At 41.2% G+C, this 13,690-nt stretch overlaps 1 protein-coding gene across 2 annotated transcripts in view; it reads right to left on the reverse strand.

The window, feature by feature from the left end:
• GADL1 (glutamate decarboxylase like 1) overlaps window positions 1-13,690 on the reverse strand; it is a 193,213-nt gene that overhangs the window by 121,602 nt on the left and 57,921 nt on the right. For both annotated transcript variants that reach the window (XM_019508790.1, XM_019508789.1), the window contains exons 7-9: window positions 7,256-7,335; window positions 7,090-7,144; window positions 2,214-2,330 (exon numbers count right to left, since the gene is read on the reverse strand). In XM_019508790.1, the coding sequence (XP_019364335.1) occupies window positions 2,214-2,330; window positions 7,090-7,144; window positions 7,256-7,335 (252 nt within the window). The remainder of the gene's footprint in view (window positions 1-2,213; window positions 2,331-7,089; window positions 7,145-7,255; window positions 7,336-13,690) is intronic.

Consider the following 13,690-nt stretch of genomic DNA (forward strand, 5'->3'; position numbering starts at 1 on the left):
CTCTTTCTTCCATAGTACTAGCCAGAGTAGCACTGCTGAGCCTATAAGGATGCTGCAGGTTTTCCTCCCAAGGTGGAGAACCTTGCATTTTTTGGTGTTAAACACCATCAGGTTCTCATCCGCCCATTTGCTGAGCCTGTCCAGGTCAGCCTGGATCACCTGCCTGTCTTCTGGTGTGGATGCTTTGCCCCAAAGTTTGGTGTCTTCGGCAAACTTGGCCATTCTGCTTCTGACTCCAATGTCCACATCATTAATGAAGATGTTGAACAATATGGGTCCAAGGACAGAGCCTTGGGGGACCCCACTGGTCACAGGACACCATGACGATTGACTTCCATCAATTACTACCCTCTGGGTCCGTCCATGGAGCCAATTTCCCAGCCAGCGGATCATGGTAGACCCAAGGCCACAATTGGCCAGTTTCACAGGTGCCTTTCTCATACCCCCCTCTAAGTGGGGTGCCCAGAGCTAGTGCCCCAGTCACCCACAACTCATTATGCTATTGGAAGCTTGAAACAAGAAGGACTGGCTCTCTACACAACACTACTAAGTGGTCCACAGGCTGCAGTGAAAGAACCATAGGGTAGATTTATCTGATCAAAACAGTAGGTACATTAATCAAATGCCATGACCAAGTTATTTTTCCAGTCCTTATGTTAAAAGAGAGACGCAGCTCCTGCTCCTATCCATTCCAATAAACAGAAAAAGTAGTTTGGACTCAAACAGAAAGATTTATATTTAGCCTGATTCTACTTCTGTTTAAAACATGGGCCATTTGCCATTACTTATTCCTAAATATTCACATTAAAAACAATAAAATAATTAAATCTGCACTGAAGATGAAGATTCTCCACTGGTTACATCAGTATTAATCCAGAGAAACTCCCTAGACTCCATTAGAGTTGCTTTGGATTTATGCCGTGTCATTAGGAAGCAAAATCGGGTTTACAAGATTTAATTTTAGATAAAAAGCAATTTTTAAAAAATAACTCTTCATGTTAGCAACATTAGCTCAATGGTTCCTCCAAAGAAGGGTATTAAATTCAAGTTTTTAACCTTCAACTTGCACTAGATTACAACCTTATTATAAAAGTAAAGAAATGATTAGAGAAGACTGTATTTCTGAGCAAACAAGAATACTTAAATAGATCAATAGTGAAGCTTAAATGAGTCAGTAGGAAAACAACCAACACCTCAGTAGGCAAACCAAACATTTAAATGCCAGACAGCCATAGGTTATTGTGACCAAGCCAAATCCTGCACAGTACAAACCCATTTCTATGCTTTTGACTTATTCAGTTGAACAGTAAAACGTTGAAAGCATTTGAAAGAATATTTACATATAAATTCCCTTGGAATTTACCTCAGAAGCCAATTACAAGGGGCATACTGGGGGGGAGTGGGTGTGTAGACAAGGGATACATCTACATGTGCAATTAATGCAGCTGAATAAACTCCAGCATAGTTCGTGCTGAAGTTTATTGCGCCCAGAAGTCATGTTTGCACATGCATCTGGGTAGAGCAGCTTCAGCTGGCAAGGGGCCCTGGGGTTCAGCCTGCCAGCCTAGGGCTGCTCTGACCCGGCTCAATGTGCTGTGGCAGGGCTCACTGGGGCACAAGGGTGCTTTAGTGCAGGGTTAGCTGGCAGGCAGCCCCAGTATTGAAGCACCCTCATGCCCCAGCCAGCCCTGTCAGCATCTACATGTGCACTGTGGTGGTATAAACTCCGTCATAGAATAATACTTGTGTCTGGCAATACTATCCTATGACAGAGTTAATCACTTTACTCTGTCCTAATGTCACCATAGATGTGGACAGTGACATTTTACTGCAGAGCTAATTAGTCAGCTCTGCAGTGAACATCTCATGTAGATACACCCAGCAAGTTATTTGGAGTGTTTATATTTTAACAGGGGATGTAGGTGGAATTAAGGGAATGGGAATCCATTTTTAAAGTATTTTGAGGCAGTCTGGCAGTCTACAAAAGGATTTTGACATGGCTTGGGAACCAACTTTGCTGGTTTTTAGCAAGTGGAACTTTGAGAGAAATATGGTTATACTTCTGCTACCCATGCAAAGAATAGTAAATAAAATTAAACACCAACCTAGTTTTGAAATGCACAGAAATATTTCAGAAACTGAAAAGAAATTGAAAAGCACCAAAAATACTGAAATAATACTAAAAAAACTATATGGTTTATAAATTAACTTACATCCACATGGAGCCAAAGGCCATATTTTTCACAGACATCAGCTATTTTGTCCAAAGGATCAAATGCTCCCAACACAGTTGTGCCAGCAGTAGCACTGACAAGAAATGGTGCTGCCCCCTGTGAAGTGGTCCAAAATTAAAAATGTCATTTGCACTGTTCATATTCTCTGACACATACACAGAGTTAAAATGTAATGAGGTCTAGAAAAGTAGGACAGGAATAACAGTGTCTACATTTTATTTCATCAGTAGTAAAAGCCTACAGTATGAAGCACTGTGTTTAAAATGCTGACTTTTAAAAACCAGTATCCTAGGCTGACATTATGAGTGGGTGGACCTCACCAGATGCAGACTGCGCTTTGACAGTTGCTAGCCCTCTAAAGAAGAAAGCAAACTGAATATTTACGTCTTTTTTTACTCTAATTTTCAGTTCAGAATCCTTTCCCTGTTGATACTTTATTTGCTGCCACTTGACTAATATTAAAGCACTATTAGTTAAGCTAGCAGGCTACCCATGTAAGGGAGTGACTTGTCTCCCAAGGGTTTCTATCTGTGTTGCCTCTACAATGTCTGTATTTGTCACACATTTTAGTGTAGAGGAACACTAAGCTTGGTAGGACATTTTGCCTTGAGAGGTGCTATCATAATGTACATCAGGAACAATCATTGCGATGTAAGCCTGATGCCAATAGGCCCATAAGTCACAGTGGCTATGTCTATGCTACGGCAGCACAGTGCTTGGTCACATCTGTGGGAATCAACACTAGTTGTTAGGATACACTGGCTCAAGAGTGATGGCTTGGGGTACCCCACAGCAGCCTCACTGTTGCATTTCCAGGATTGACATCCATGGAGTGAATGGGCAGGACTTATTGCCAAAGCACTCTGCTGCCATGATGCAGACCTATCCTGTGCCGATCCTGTGTTTTCTGACAAAGTTAAGGGTGAAACAGATTAGAAGATCTTTGGCCATCTCTCTCTTCCACTACTCAATCCATCTAATCTTTTCTTTTTTAGACTTTTGATGAGTTTGAAACCCCAACAACTATTCTGTATGTCCATTTTGGCCTCAGTGGCCATATCTATAGCTGTCCTATTACTATTAGTAGTATGATTAAGAGTATTAAACCAGATTCTGTCCTTAGATACACACTAGTTCTTATCATAGTACCATCAGAGTTGCACATACTTATCTAGAAGCACAAGTAGAGCTTGTAGTGATTTAGAGAAATCAATGGCCTGATCCTACATAGTGCTGAACCATGGGATCCCCAGTGGGAGCTATCAAGAGTTTTCTGCACAACTCTGTCAGACCCAAAGAATACCATTTTAAGTCATTACGTTTTACATCACACAATTACAGTTTATTACACTACAATTCGAGTTAAACTGTTCAAGTTGAGATTCACATCAACTACTTTTTTTTAATAAAAGGCTCTTCTCTCAGAGTTATTTTAAGAGCCAAACTTTCAACTTCATATATATGCAGCACCAGCCATTGATTTCACCGGGGTTGTGCCAATCTACATTGGTTGAGAACCTGGTCCCACATGCAGTTTTCTGTTTGTTAGCAATATAAAGGAGTCTTACAGGGGAGTTTAAAACCAAATTTACTCATGTTTTAAGGCTTCTTTACACCACTAAAACAGTGTAAAGTGGCCTGGGCATCAATAAAACATCAGGGCTATCTACTGGGGCTAATCAAAACGGCTATGTTTTGATTCAGTTTCGGATTCAGCCATTTCTGAGGGACAGTGATTTGTTTTGGTGTTTCAGATCACTGTTCTGTTTCCATTCGGCCCAATCTGTTTCAGTTTCGATGCTGTTTTGGTGATTCGGCCACAGGTTATAATGGGGAATCACTAAAATGCCTATAACTATGTCATTTCTTGCCTGATTAGGATGAGTCCTTGCCAAGTTTCAAGGAGATAGATGCGGAGTTTCTGTGAAACTACACCTCAAACTGTTCACAGCAAAACTCATATCACTTGCTGGCAGTGGCAGCATGCTGTCATCCCGTGCACAGATCCGGGGGGGCACACTCCCCAAGAGGGCTCCGGGACTGTGCCAGACTCCTCCCAGGGGCAGGGGCCCCCAGATTTGCACATGGGATGACAGCAGGCTGCCGTCCTTGCCCCAGAGCACTGGGATTGGAAGGGACCTCAGGGACAGATCACAGACACTGGCCAGCTACAGATGTCAATATCAGAGCAGTCCTTCCCCCACTCTATTTAGTTTGTGTTTTCCCACAAGCCTGCCTCCAAAACGCTGAAATTTTCCAAAACATTTCAGATGGTTTTGTTTCATTTTGGAGATGTTTCAGAGCCTTCCGTTTCACTTTGGATTCAGCGTTTAGGGCACTAACACAGGCTGGAACGCCTCCGAAATGAAATGGCTGCTGAAGTTTCACACAGCCCTACTGTCTACCCACAGGAAATACTAGTGTATAATGCCTTTCTCAACTGTTTGTTCCTCTCATGGTCTAGAAAAAAGGCCAACTGATCTGAAACATTCAAAAAGGGCCTGAAGCCCATGGCAATAACTATATGTATTTAATAATTTGATGAAGTGCCCTTGCCACTTTGCCCTTACAGCAAAAAGCCTATTAAATGTGAATGCCCTCTGAAGCCAACAAGAGGTTTGCCTAGATAGGACAACAGGACCAATCTCTCAATGAATACTCAAGCAACACCCTTAATAATACTTGTTTAGCTTGGAAGGGACATTTTTATTCTGCTTGTCACTATATTTAAAACAAATCCTTCTTTCTGAGCCTTTTCATCTTTGCCCTTTAAGTCAAAGGCCTAGTGGTACCTTGTTAGCAAAAAGAAGCCAAGGATTCTTGTCTTTTATAGCCTTGTGTAACACTGGTGTGCATCTACCACTACAGAATAGGGAAAAAATAGTTCTCAGCCATATATACAGAAGTTTTAAGGATATTTACTGTGATTTGTTGAAATGTCTTCCTGTAGAAATTTACAAAATAGCATGTCACAAAGGACAGAGGTACTTACAGAAGCTATAGTGAAATGAGAACCCTTCAAAGTGCTTGTAGTTGTCATTTCAAGACAAATGAAACAATAATAAGCATTGATCAAAGAAAGCAAATCTGTAAGTCAAGTATTTTAATTAAGAGATTTTAAAAAGTGCAAAACACTTCATTGAATAGTGCCAACTCTTGTTATAAACTACAGAAACTTTTCTTTCAAAAATTCTCAGACCAAGAAATGAAATTTTTTCTCTGGTATATTCAAGTTTTTCCCCATACTAGCCCAATTAATTTACTGCTTTTTATAGTTGCCCAGTTTTATTGTAGCTTCTGCTTTTTCCTACATGCTCAAAATACGCAAAGTGTAGGTCTTCTGCTCCAAGTGTTTCAGGGTGTGAAGTGGAAGGGAGGGATGTTTTTACTGGATAATTAAGCTGACGGTATGTATGTAGACAGTCTATCCAATATGGAAAGATAGTCATTTTCTGGTTAAGGACATACCTTTATTAAAAGCCTTTTCTGCTGGCCCACTGCAAGGCTGGATGACATTGTCATTTATAGGGAGGTTCCTTTAAAGGGAAGTCAGCCAGATTATGCATGGTGCAGCACCATAATATCTTACAGAGCTGTCCAACTTCTGAGCAGCTGAACAGTGCAGGTCCCTGGGCTACATGCTGCATAAGCCATATTCTGTGCTCCCCATTGCAGCGAGTGGACCCTCTGCAACACTGCATCGTGCCTTCTTCTACCACAGCTGCACTGCACAGTGGGTAGCCCTTGCCACACCATACATGGCGTGCAGGTCCTTCCAAATGCAGGCTCCCTGAGCGCTGTGGGCCATGCCATGATGCCCCACCCTCAGAGGCAGGGTCAAACAGCTGAAGAAGTAGAAAGGAGGGGGAGCCCAGAGACTCCACCAGCAGCAGGAGAACAATGGGGGCCAGCGAGGGAGAAGCACACTGGGAGCCATTGGTTACCTCTTCAGGAACCAGATGCAGCCTGCAGGCCATCAACTGGACAGCCCTGATATGCTGTATCAGCTATATGGTGTTCTCAGAGTGAGTATCAAGAATTCAGTCCTGGCCTTCAGTGCTCCAGTTCACAATTTGAGTACATTAGGAGACAGGTCTAACCAACCCAAGGCAAGATGATTTGGAACTTAGGAGTCATGTTCCATCCTCCAAGCTATCTAGCACATATGCTGCTGTCAGTAACAAGTTTTTTTCTGGCAGGTTGTGGGGCTCCTGCTCAAAGGAGCAATAAAAATACACCCTACAGTGCTTTTACAAATGCTGCCTTCTGGCCTTCTTGATGATTGGGGAAGAATCCCTGTAGGAAAGTAAATAGGGGGGGCAGGGGGAAGAAATCTGTTCCCTGTCAGTGCACTGACAAGGGTGGAGTCTTATTTCCTGCAAGCTATTATGATAGCTAGCCTTTGTTCCAGAGACTACAACCCCACCCTCTTATTTCTTGGTTCCCTATTATAGCTGTGACTGCCAGCAAAAGTTATAGAAAAGACTGATCTATTATAACCAAGACAGCTGTACCTTTTTTAAAGCAGTTGAGGCACAGTCTCAACTGGTGAGGGACCGAGGGCAAAAAAAAGCACTAGAATACTTCAGTGCAGCATTATTTTTATTGATGAATAACACAATCAAAACATCTTTGGAAATGTTAATAGTCTTGCACAACATAGCATCTAGTATTCCTGGCTTACCCCACAATATGGGGCAAGCAGATTGCACCTGTAAGAAAAGCATTGGTATATTAACTGCCCTAATTTTAACTTTTGCTTGCTCTTATTCCCCTTTCTTTCACTCAAATACACAAACACACAGTCTGCACACACTGATACCTATCACGCTCAAGCTCTCTCTCCCCCTCTCACCTCTTTCCTGGCCCGCTGGACTTGTTTCTCCAGTTCCTCAGGTATCATCTTACCTCTAAGGGACACAGATTTAAAACTTTTTCAGTTATATTCAAATATGTTACTTACTTACAGCTCTACTGCATTTTAAAAGGCTCAAACCACGGCAGTGACTTTTCTTCCTTACCTTTCATCTGTTTTGATGAAGTAAACATTCTGTGTGCCAATGCCCAGGAAAGAAGCTGCCTTCTTCATGGAGTAATGACACTGGGTAATTTTTTTTTAAAAAAAGACATGAAAAAGAAAGGAACAAGCCATAAATAATATTAGCTTATTGACATGACCATTATCAAATATTAACAGCATTTCCTAATGCAAAAAGCAAATTGTAAATGCTGTGCAGAAATTAGGCATCTAATGACATGCACAGAAAATGAAGCAAGTAGTTACATGGTCCCTATTTAAAATAGTGATCAAAAGAAGAGCTGAGCTGAACTAGAATAGGTCAAAAGTTGGAATTTCTGCTCCATGGAAAATTCGGGGGTGGGGGCTATTTTGGAATGAAAAGTAGACATTTTGAAATTTCTTACAGAATGAACACATGGATAATAATTAAAATTCTTTCAAAATCACAAAATGTTTTTCTTGTTTGAAATTCTTTCAAAATAAAACATAATTTAAGATCTTAAGACTCTGAGCTCAGCCATGGCTCCTAGGAATTTCATGCTCCCAGCACCAATACAGCAAGTCCTGTAGCCTGACAGCTTGGAAGCTGGGACTCCCAGAATTCAAGAACTGCCAGACTCCTACTTCTGGAGCAAGGGGCCTGGCAGCCTTGTTATGACTGTCCTGGAGTGATGAACTTTCTTTTCCTCATGTCCTGCTAATAAAATTACAGAATTTGCCAACATAGGGCATACAGTATTGCCCCATCTGTAGCCCTGATAAGATCTTTTACAGTGCATGGTTTATCCAAGAGCCAGCAAATGAACAGATGTTAAATAATTTGTTTCACCTCAAGCAGCGATGTGGGGCAGAAAATTTGCCCGCAGAAAAAAATTTCCAGTGCTTTATTTTTTCGTGGGAAACTTTCCATGTCTAAAAATTCATTGTTTCATAAAATTCATTAGAAACAATGAATGGATGCCAATACAATATTAGGCAAGCTTGGCAGTTTCAAAGTTGTAATCAATGTTTTTCAGGTGATTATCCCTAAGAAGTGTCTGAGTACATATATATTTTACTGATTTGTAAACAGGGGGGGTAAATACACTCACATAATAATCCAAACCAAAACTCTCGTTGTGAATTCACTTAATTGGCTGTTCAGGTTAAATCAAAACAAAAGCTAAAATTCTTATTTCATCTCAGACTGGAAGTAAAAGCAAAACCAAAACAAACTGTGATTACTTTTTGTTTCACTTTCAGTTCAGCAAACACACAGAGCAGTGTCTCATTTATTTTCTAGAGTTGGGGAAGTTGGAAGTGCTTGCATAAGATCTGTTAGTTTTTCAGTGCTTTTGCTTTAAATTAATCAGAATTAAACTAGTGTGTGACATTGTTATAGTGAAGTTCAAGCCACTACAGGAAGAACAAAAGTTGGTAGATGTAAATATTGCGGGCAGGAGTATGCTAACAATGCAACAAGAATGAAGAAACATTTAATAACATGTAGAAACTGTCCTGAAAGAATACAAGCCATATACAGAAAGCTAATACAATGAAGTGGTGGAGCAACATCATCTGAGAAAAAGTCTACTTCAGGAATCCTACTCAAGTAAACAAATTAATGCTAAACAACACACAGTATAGACTAACATCTATATTGTTTTAAAACATTATAATTTTAAAAGTTGTTAATGCAACTCTGGACTATTTTATTTCTTTAAAATATTTATATCCTGCTTTTCTGCTTGCACTAAACACTCAAAGTGGCTTAGGCTTAACAATAATTTTTATTTAAATTACATAATAGATAAATAGTTAACTATTTCAACCCAGCAGAATGAGCTTAGTCCTCTGGCCAATGGCAGAGGCCAGACTATACTTTCCTTTGGCTCTGCAGTCGCAGGGCAACTGAGCAGCAAGTTGGGCAGCATATTGTTCTTTCTGGCAGGGAGGGAAGAAGCAAGCTCCCTGCCACTTCCCCGTCTCTTTCTAATGGATGAGACCAGACTAGAATAGACTAAAATAAAAATCTTTTCTCCCTTTTGTTGCAGGAACTTGGTAGCTCAAGTGAAATAGGAGATTTGCAAAAAATGGCAAATGAAAATGTTGAGCTGCCATGTCTGGGGGAAGAATCAGCAGGATCCTCACTTTCAAATCACTGTCACCAGATATGCGATCCACCATGAGTAGCTGTTCAAGACAGTCAAGATTTTTATCAAGTTTGTGAACAAAATGTCAAAAAAATATCAAGAAAAAACAGATGAGACATTAGCTTGAGCTATATTTGCAAGTGGTACACCTCCTTCCATAACTGAAAATCAATACTGGAAGAAACATTACAAACTAATTTGCTCATCATATAAGTTACTGTCACATTATCGCTTATCACATTCTCTCGTAGAAAGTATGGCAGAGTTCAAACAATAGTTATTCAAAGGATTGGTCAAGCAGAATCACTGACTCTGATGTCAGATGGATGGACTGATATACAAGGAAATCTTTCATTGGACATTATGTTAGCAACACCTGAACCAATATTCCTGAAAGCAATTGCTATCAAATCTTCTCCCCATATAGGTGAATATATAGCCAAATTACTGAGTGAAGAGATTGAAAGTGCAGGTCTCTCCAGGGTACAAGCCCTTGTAGCTGATAATGTAACATGAAAGCTGCATGGCAAATATTAAAGAAAAAGTATCCTCATATAATCATATTTGGCTGTCTTGCTCAAGGGTTAAATCTTCTGGCAAAGGACGTATTAAGTGTGAATACAATGAAGACAATATTGGCAAACTACAAAGCGATTGTGAAGGTATTCAAAAATCATCATGTTGCTAATCAGACTTTAAAGAAATTACAGAAAGAGAAGCAGGGGAAGAAATGTGCACTTTTATTGCCAGGAGAAACTAGATGGGGCTTGGCTACAAAGTGTTTACATAGTTTGCCTCACACAAAGAACTGTTTGCAGTGTGCCTCAATAGATGACAGTATCCCAGATTATTTCCATGAACATTCAGAAGCAGGTGCTCAACAATGATGTGTTCTGGGTTCAAGTTCAAGGAGTATTAAATTTGTTACTACCAATTTCAGTGGTTATCAAGAAACTTGAAGGAAATACACCACGCCTTTCAAATATTCCAGAGATATTCAGACAACTGAATAAAAATTTAATTGAGCTTTTGCCTTCTTCACCTCTGTCCAAAAAAGACATAGTAGTAGTAAAAACAAATGTTTACTAAGAGATCTGAGTTTTGCTATGATCCAGTTCATCTGCCAGCAAACCTTTTGGATCCTCAACACAGAGGACAACATTTATCAGAAAATGAATTATCTACTGCTCTCGACACAATTATGGAAGTAGCTAAGAATGTCCCCAACATCAACAAGATAGCCATGATGACATTGCCAAGTACTGCACAAAAGAAAAACTTTGGAGCAAAGACATAACTTGGCTGGCAGCAGAGAATATGTCTCCTCTCACATGGTGGAAGGGATACCATAACACTGTTGCCCAGAATTGCTCTAAGGATCCTAAGCATTCCACCAACAGCAGCTTCTTGTGAACGGAAATGGAAGGCTTTCAGCTCAATCAAGACAAAAAAGAGGAAAAGACTAACAAATGAATGCACCGCTAATCTTGTTTCTATTTCTCAAAATCTCTTGCTTCTGGAAAATCAGTCAGAAGCACAATTAACGAAGAAGATGGTAAAACCATCCTTTAGCGAAAGAGAATGTGGTTCAAGCAGTTCAATCAAATTTGCATCAATTTGATTCTGGAATGAAACTAATAAGAGTGCAAGTGATTCTACAGATAGTGATGGTGAAACTGGAGGTGCCTCAGTGGAAGACAGTTAAACTCTGTTGAAGTAGATGAGTGGACAACCATGGCATATCATGCACCGTTCTTTGGGTGTCCTAAAATTAGCATCAACAGTTTTTAGTGCCCTCGGTTTTTTTTCTAAAATTTTCATAGATTTCATAGACATTAGGGCTGGAAGGGACCTCAGAAGATCATCGAGTCCAGCCCCACACCCGAAGGGCAGGAAGTCAGCTGGGGTCATAGGATCCCAGCAAGATAAGCATCCAATTCGCTCTTGAAGATGTTCAATGTAGGTGCTTGAACCACCTCTGGTGGCAGGCTGTTCCAGACCTTGGTGGCTCGGACAGTAAAGAAATTCTTCCTTATGTCCAGCCTGAAACAGTCTCGCAGTAGTTTATGACCGTTCGACCTCGCACATTTCTAATCGCATAACTACTGGTTTTCTTTTGCAGCTAGGAAACTTTTTCTATTATTCCAAGCAGCTAATAGCTACAGTGCAGTGATATAGTGGATGCCTGGTGCCTTTAACTGGTTGCAATCATTTTCTTGCAACCTGATGTCCAGTGATCTGTTTCTAATAAATACATATAGGCTGTTCACATTTGTTGGTTTGGGACATCTTGTAATGCAACAGTAACTGTCATTCACCACAGTATCTTGATTGCGGATGGCAACTTGGGCACCAGTGACCATGAGAGGATTAAGTGCAGGATCCTGAGGAAAGGAAGGAAGGAGAGCAGCAGTGTACGGGCCCTAGGCTTCAGAAAAGCAGATTTTGACTCACTCAGGGAACTGAAGAGCAGGTTCTCCCTGGGAGGCCAGTCTGAAGGGGAAATGAATCCAGGAGAGCTGACTGCACTTTAAAGAAATCTTCAGGAATGAACCATCCTGCTGCACAGAAAGACTAGCAAGCATGTCAGAAGACCAGCTTGACTTAGCAGGGAACTCTTCAATGAGTTAAAACATAAAGAAAGCTTACAAGAAGTGGAAACTTGGACAAACTAGTAGGGAGTATATAAGAGTATTATATGCCTGCTCAGGCTTGCAGGAATGAAATCTGGAAGACCAAAGTACAACAGGAGTTGCAGCTAGCAAGGGATATGAAGGGTAACAAGAAGGGTTTCTGCAAGTATGTCAGCAACAAGAGAAAGATTAGGGAAAGTGTGGGTCCCTTACTGAATGGGGGAGGCCACCTTGTGATAGATGATGCAGAAAAGGCTGAAGTACTCAATGTAATTTTTTACCTCAGTCTTCACAGAAAAGGTCAGTTAAACTATTGCACCTGGCAGCACAGGTTGTGGAGAAGATGGCACAATAACAGATGGCACAACAGTGGCACAAGAACAGATTAGGGGCTATTTAGAAAAGCTAGACATTTACAAGTCCATGGGGCTGGATGTATTACACCTGAGGATGATGAGGGAGTTGACTGAGGTTGCTACAGAGCTGCTGGCATTATCTTTAAAAACTCGTGGCAATTGGGGGAGGTTCCAGATGACTGGAAAAGAGCAAATATAGTGCTCATCTTTAAGAAAGGGAAGAAGGAGGATCTGGGGAACTACAGACCAGTCAGCCTCACCTCTGTCCCTGGAAAAATCATGGAGCTGGTCCTCAAAGAATCCATATCTATGCACTTGGAGGAGAAGGTGATTATGAACAGTCAACATGTATTTACCCAGGGCAAGTCATGCCTGACCAACCTGATTGCTTTCTATGATATGACTGGCTCTGTGGATGTGGGGAGAATGGTTGATGTGATATACTTTGACCTTAGCAAGGCTTTTGATATGGTTTCCCACAACATTCTCACAAGCAAGCAAACATTGGATGAATGGACTGCGGAGGATGGAAAAAACTAGCTGGCTTGTCAGGCTCAAAGGGTAGTAATCAATGGCCCCATGTTGAGCAGGGAGTATCAAGTAGAGTGCCCGAGGGGTTTGTCCTGCGGCTGGTTTTACTGAATATCTTGATCAACAATCAATGAGATGGGATGAAGGATACCCTCATTGTGGATGAGGCTAAGGTCAGTGGAGCAGTAGAGAAACTGGAAGGTAGCATTAGGAATCAAGAGACCTAGACAAATTGGAGAATTAGACCAAAAGAAATCCCATAAGATTTATTAAGGGCAAAGGCAAAGTTTTGCACTTAGGATGAAAGAATCCCATGTACCAGTAAAGTCTGGGGACTAACTGGCTAAGCAGCAGCTCTGCAGAAAAGGACCTGGGGGTTATAGTGGATAATAAGCTAAATATGAGCCAAAAGTGTACCTTCATTGCCAAGAAGGCTAATAGCATACTGGGCGGCATTAGTAGGAAATTTGCCAGCAGATAGAGGGAAGTGAATAGTCCCCTCTTATTCAGCACTGATGAGGCCACATCTGGAGTACTGTGCCCAGTTTCGGGCCCCCGCTACAGAAAGAGTGTGGACAAATTGGAGAGAGGGCAACCAAAATGGTTAGCGGGCTGGGAAAAATGACTTCTGAGGTGAAGCTGCAGGAACTAGGCTTATTTAGTTTGGAGAAGAGCCATCTGAGTGCTGAGCCAGCTGTCTTGTCAGGGGAAGCAAGATGTGCGCAGCTTTGGTTTTTGCATATTCTAGAACTCGGGTAAACGGGTAACTGGAGGATTTGCTGGA

This window comes from Gavialis gangeticus, unplaced genomic scaffold (assembly GCF_001723915.1).
Source record: "Gavialis gangeticus isolate Ggan-Ray unplaced genomic scaffold, GavGan_comp1, whole genome shotgun sequence".
In the NCBI taxonomy this organism is placed as follows: Eukaryota; Metazoa; Chordata; order Crocodylia; family Gavialidae; genus Gavialis; species Gavialis gangeticus.